We start from the raw sequence: 6,622 nt of genomic DNA, 5'->3' as shown, positions 1-6,622 counted from the left end.
TATAAAATAATTTTCTTATTACTTATTGAAAATGACCTACTATTCTTAATGTATTGTTGTTTCATTTATATTTAGGTAATAGGTACTAGCTTTCCGCCCGCGGCTTCGCCCGCGTTTTCAAAGATAAACCCGCATAGTTCCCGTTGCTGTGGCATTTCCGGGATAAAACCTATCCTATTTGCTTGAAAGAGTAACAAACATACACATACATAGTAAATACATAGTATTTCAGTCCGGGACAGTTGCTCAATCTCTACCAAGCACAAGTCCGTTCGTGCATGGAATACTGCTCTCACCTCTGGGATGGATCTGCCAAGTACCAGCTGGAGTCGCTTGAGGCAATAGAGAGGCGTGCCAAGAGGCTCATAAACGACGATGTGCTAGTAGGCAAAAAACTCCAGAGCCTCGCTCATCGCCGCAGAGTGGCAAGTTTATCGGTTTTTTACCGGATACACTTTGGAGAGTGCGCTGCGGAATTGCACGATCTAATTCCGCCATCCCCGTTTTTCCATCGTTCGTCGAGGCGCACAGATTCTAGGCATCGCCACATGGTTGACGTTCCATGTACCCGGACTAAGCGGTTCGGATCGACATTCTTTATTCAAAGAAACCGCTTAGGGACTGGAACATGCTTCCTGAATCTGTGTACCCCGATGAGTACAATATGGGGGTCTTCAAGAGGAGAGTGAACAGGTACATTCTAGGGAAGCACGCTCCATCTTAGGCCACATCTCAGCTTACCATCAGGTGAGATTGTGGCCAAGTGCTCCCCTATCGCAGCTTAAAATAAAAAAAAAACAAAAACATACAAATCCATCCTCACAAACTTAGTAGGGAATGTTCAGAAACAATATACTTAATTAAATAAATGAAACAACAATACATTTTATCATGTAGGTAGGAATTACATATTATATAAATATACTGATACATAGTTATGTATTATACAAATGCAAGTAAAACCGTTTCAGACGAGAGAAAATACCAATTAAATTTAAATCCAATTCAATAAAGCTGCGTAGTGCGTGCCAATAGTTACAATGCAATTATTTCAAGTACAAAGTGGCAGCTACAAAATATGGAGAGGGCGGGATGAGCACACTCGATCAATTGAAGGACTACCAATACAGTGAAGTGTTCAATCATTTTTTGACCGTTGTATAAACTATTTAATATATTTTATAGTAAAGGAAAGTAATAAATATACGCACTAGTGACGTTTAATACGGACTGCTTCATTACCACCAGTGGGTGGTAATGAATCAGTCCGTTCATCCTCAAAATAACAATTGTGTAGACATGGCGCGTCTTCTACACTACCTTTATTATTATATTTTTTACAAGTAACTTGATTTTTTTTAATCGGTAAAGTGGTTTCGCCTTGAAAGCGTAATAAAATAATGCCCAATTATTATAATTTTTTTTATGAATTAAGTGCAAATTTTCGTGTACGCATGGGCGAAGCCAGGGCATGCTTATACTTTTAGGGTAGAATATCTACATAAATATTATTTGTGATTTTCACGTGGTTTTAGTGCCAGAAGAAGGTTTTGTTTAAAACATGTTTTTTTATTATCTGAATACAAGTTAAACGCCCTCAATTTAGTGAGGTTGGTAATAAGGATTCGAAACTAGCCTACAAAAATCATATTACATATTTTGTCATCTTTTCATGGTGCATTTACATAGTCATGCGAATTAAATACGTAATTGATTAACAAACAGTGCTTTCGTTATTCGCCTATATATTTGCGTATTCGTGTACTCCGAGTATATAACAAACATAGAATGATTCGTAGAATGACAAGTGTCCAGTCTGCAAGCGAATGCACCATATTATAATCATAATTCATGTCTTGCCTTCTTCTTCGCTTTGTTTTTCACACCACCCTTAGACCCCACCCCGTGACCCCACCCAATAAGGCTTCGCCAGTCGCCACCCTCGCCATCTAGGTCAATTATTATTCAATTCAATTGTTTCAATGGGTGCAACTGGCAAGCACAATTCGAAATGTCAGTGTCATGTGTCATCTGTAACAGCTGTCATATTTCACGTTTCATTCTCTATTGTTGTTGCAAGTAAAAATGACTATTTTGTGGATTAAAATAGTTTATAATATAACTCCTAATAGAATACGATGTTAGGAGTTTAAAAGTAAAGCATAAGTGAAATTTTTAGTAATAGCCATTGCGTCTCATACCATTAATCCGTTCTATAAAATAAGTGTTACAATGTTGCGTTGGGCTTTTATTGCATTATTCTATCTTATTTGTATTTGTGAGGCTTCCGATGAAGCAAAGGGGGAGAAAAACGTGGTTGTAGATTGTAGCACTTTACGATTAGGTCAATATATTTGCCCTGATCCAAATATAAACCACATTGATCCAGATACACAACAATTACGAGGTTGTACGAAAGGCAAAATAGACCCATCAGAAGGGGAAGCTGAAGGTATTATCTTCTTTGACTTTATTTAAATACTTACTCTGTTGTGTTGTTGACTTTTGGTAGTTAGTAGTTGTAATAATAATTTCATAATTTCAGTGAAATGCCTAGCTGCAGAAGGAATTATATGCAATGAAACAAACAATTCAACATTTGTAAGGAAAATGCCTTGCAAGTGGACGTAAGTATTACAAATAAATTAGATTTTGGCCACAATTCAGTTCATTACATTATCCATAACTAATAAAAAAACTTCAAATCTAAGTCTATAGTCTATCTAGTCTTTAAATTCATAACTATTTTTTTTTCACTAGTATTTTATAATATACACTTTATTTTTCAGGAATGGATACTCTTTAGAAATAGCTCTGTTATTATCAGTATTTCTGGGAATGTTTGGTTTGGACAGATTCTACCTTGGTTACCCAGGTATAGGACTGGCCAAGCTGTGTACACTAGGATTTATGTTCCTGGGACAGCTCTTAGATATTATATTGATTGCTGCACAGGTAATTAAATGAACTATTGTCTATATATTCTTGTTTATATACCGTTTTTTTTAAGCAAGCTGCCTCATTTTAAAATTAATTTACTACTAAAAACCTGTTGCTGAAACCTTGTTTGATTGCATAAAAGTTTCTTTAAAATTTAATACAATAAAAAACGAGTATGTGTAAGTAAAGCACTTATAGTGAGTGCAGATTCTTGAGCTAACATCAGCCTTTAGAATACAAAAGAACATTAATAATAATAAAATAAATAAATTAATGTTTTCATTTCAGGTGGTTGGTCCATCTGATGGTTCAGCATATGTGATACCGTTTTACGGAGCTGGTGTGCAAGTTGTCACCAGTGACAATGAAACATACCTACTTCCTCAGGCTGATTGGCACAACATCACCTGACAGTGGGGAACCATCTCTTTTGAGCTCGACGAAGATTATGATTGGACTTAACAGTGAATTGTTGATTATGCAACTTTAGTTTAAAATATCATAAGGAAAATCTTGTATTGATTTTAGTGAGATTGTTATGTTGCAACTCTGGTCTATATTGTTGAGATATATAAATTTTAATTGATGAGGCATAATATTTTAAAATTGTATTTGTTATATTAAAATTGTATTATATAAATTTTAATTGATGAAGCAAAATATTTTAAATCAATGTAAATATTAAGTGATACATATTAGATTTAGGTGTTGTAAATACTTATTTAAGCTAAACATGTCTGCTCTTTACGGAAGAATTTCTTAATAATAATATATTTAATGTTTAAATTGTAAATAAAAGTCATATTAACAACATCTATATGTATTTAACAATTGTCTACATTCAGTAAATATTATCCCGCTCTCTCTATATTATCGTCATTGTGAATGGCTGGTTGCGTCTCTTGTAATGCAACATCATTCGATGGGGCTATTAATGTGAATATAACTGGTATCTTCGCTAGAATGGGGTTGTTGTATTTCTCCAATAGTCTTATCCATGATAGTAGAGAATCTCTTGATGACGAACCTGTAAATAATATGAAAATGTCTTCTACATATTACACTAAAAAAATAATTATTTTGAATAAATTGATTACAGTTTATCATTTTTATTATTTCAAATTAAATATACAAGACTAGACTGTAATCTTTTTCTGTAATATTTGTATATTATGTATTCAACAATGAAGTGTTTACCAGTTGCACAAATAGCAAGGATGGTGCCATCATCTTGTTCATGAACAGTACATTTCACAGATGGTAATGTTGTTTTTCCAATATAACCCGGAATTCCAGTGGGTTTCTCTATCTTGGTTACATCTGAAAATATGTTTTATGCAGCTGTTAATTAAAAATATACAATTTATTGATTCTGCACTAAACTTGAAGATAGATTATTACCAGTGGTTTGTTTAATAAATGAAATCTATATGTATAAAACTCAAAGGTGACTGATATAGTGATCTATCAACGCACAGCCCAAACCACTGGACATATCGGGCTGAAATTTGGCATGCAGGTAGATGTCATAACGTAGGCATAAGAAAGGATTTTAGAAAATTCATCCCCTAAAGGGGTAAAATAGGGGATAGAAGTTTGTATGAAACTTTTTATACCTTGGATGTATTTGCATGAAATTTAGCACACATATAGAGGGTAACTTGGATAAACACATATAGAATAGGTTTTATCCCGGAAATCGCACGGGAACGGGAACTATGCGGGTTTTTCTTTAAGAGCGCGGGCGAAGCCGCGGGCGGAAAGCTAGTACTAGTACTAGTCTATATAAATTGGGATTCAAGTTTGCATTATCAATGTTCTTATAAATGCTTTTGGACTGGAAATTTATTATTAAGGAACAATTAAAGCGAAAAATAATCAATATCACTACATATACTTACCATCTAAATCAGTGTCATCCTGATGATCAGGCCGTATCTTTCCCAATAGTGTGAAATATGTAACAGTCTGATCTCTTAGATATACTGTATATGGACCTTTGATAACTAGAGGTTCTTCCAAAGGCTGTTCACTAAGTAGCACCTGTTGAGTGCTGCTCTGTGCACTCACAACCCAAGTCTTGTCGAGCGAGGCCTCTATTTCTTCTGTCTGACAAAATGTGTTATTTACATACCTTATGAATGTTACATAGATAAGCAATTGGATTAAATAACATTTTAAATGTATTTCTTTTGATATCACTTATAGCATGTAATTTCAAAACATTTATAACAATAAAAATTGCCCATTTTAAATTGTGAGTTGAATTTACTGTGTTATATTAGCCTTAATAAATATTCAATTCATTAAGTTCTATTAAAATCATTTAAAAGAAAAAGCAGTCTTTCAAACTGGATATATAATTTCAAATGTAAAGAGATGTATTTCACCTGCCAAATATTAATTTTAGTATCAGCATCAACTGAAGTAATCCTTTGTATAGCAAGCATAGCCAATTCCAATGTGTCATCAGGCAGTTTATCAGGTAGGTACCATGGACTCAAGTTTTTAAATTTAGGCATCCAATACATCATTCTCCAATATTTTCTGAGTGGTATGCCTCTACGTCCAAATGTATTTAACAACATCTGTTCCATTTCCGTATCTGGCATAACAGCTGTAAGTAAATAAGTTTATTGTTTTATTATTTTTCACATTTTGATGAAAAAATAAGCAAACACTTTAAAATAAAATTCAACCCTCTTTAATAATCATAACTCTAATAACTTAATTGCACTAAGTATGTATAGGTATAGTAACTGAAATAAATTAAACTAAGATTATATAAGTCTAAATATATACCATTATTTTCCATTTGTTCCAATAAGTCTACAGCACACTGTTGTTGTTTTGGGTAGTGCATAAATTCTGCTTGAAAAATATTATGGGGGATTAACTTTCCCTTTGGTAATACTTCTATAAGTGCCTTATACACTTCAAGATCCTTGTGAACTCCAAATTCCTTCATACGTCCGAGCGCTGCATAAATAAATTCTACATGGCCTCGTCGCCTTTGGTCTCTTCCCTCAAACATTTTTATCACTTGTAAATAAGATTCTTTATTTTTCTCCGGTTTGTCTGCAAAGGGGTCGCGGATGGCGACGCGTTTTTCGGAACTTTCCCATCTTTTCAACAAGACGTTAGATATTCTTGGTCTGAGTATATTTCTAAAAATATTACCGGCCATTCTAGGTTATAGAAAATTTGATAGGTACTATTGAAGTGTACTCATTCTAAAGATATTTTTGAATTATAATGAATTTTATTTTGCGACTTCTTAGTTATTAAGTTCTAATAAGAATGTAACAATTCTTTAATACTAAATCAGCGATGTTGATTTATTTTTCATTTCACAAATCACAATACACATGACACATGCTGTCAATTTGACATAACATCTTGACACCAATGACCAAAGAGATTAGAGAGACAGCTGACGATTCGACTTCAAAGTTGCCATTAATAAAATTTAACTGAACTGAAGAAACGAATGAGTGATCATAATGGCATTAAGGTCACAGGAACGTAGGAAATTGATAATAATTTCTGTTGAAAATTGAATAAAAAATGACACAAAAATTAACATTTAAATATAAAATAATATTTCAATAAATTCCTTTCTTTTAAAAAATTGTTTACTATTTCTAAAATAATTTATTGTATAATATTGATAATATTTGTA

The 6,622-nt window shown here is 33.2% G+C and overlaps 2 protein-coding genes across 2 annotated transcripts; one reads left to right on the top strand and one right to left on the bottom strand.

The window, feature by feature from the left end:
* Positions 1-2,030: 2,030 nt before the first annotated feature.
* bisc (TM2 domain-containing protein 1 biscotti) lies at positions 2,031-3,755 on the top strand. The gene is made up of 4 exons (XM_089698212.1): positions 2,031-2,452; positions 2,546-2,627; positions 2,790-2,955; positions 3,229-3,755. The coding sequence occupies exons 1-4, from the start codon at positions 2,233-2,235 to the stop codon at positions 3,349-3,351; spliced, it is 591 nt and encodes a 196-aa protein (XP_089554338.1). The 5' UTR covers positions 2,031-2,232; the 3' UTR covers positions 3,352-3,755.
* On the bottom strand, positions 3,745-6,339 carry ECSIT (evolutionarily conserved signaling intermediate in Toll pathway, mitochondrial). The gene is made up of 5 exons (XM_089698211.1): positions 5,743-6,339; positions 5,331-5,557; positions 4,842-5,049; positions 4,138-4,260; positions 3,745-3,967 (listed from the first exon to the last, which is right to left on the bottom strand). The coding sequence occupies exons 1-5, from the start codon at positions 6,125-6,127 to the stop codon at positions 3,792-3,794; spliced, it is 1,119 nt and encodes a 372-aa protein (XP_089554337.1). The 5' UTR covers positions 6,128-6,339; the 3' UTR covers positions 3,745-3,791.
* Between the last annotated feature and the right edge of the window lie 283 nt (positions 6,340-6,622).

This window comes from Colias philodice, chromosome 8 (genome assembly GCF_061535455.1).
Source record: "Colias philodice isolate Cphi_HAF_F1 chromosome 8, ilColPhil1 Martin Lab GWU primary, whole genome shotgun sequence".
Lineage (NCBI taxonomy): Eukaryota > Metazoa > Arthropoda > Insecta > Lepidoptera > Pieridae > Colias > Colias philodice.
Note: the sequence above shows the minus strand (reverse complement) of the source record. Positions and strands in the feature narration are given on the sequence as shown.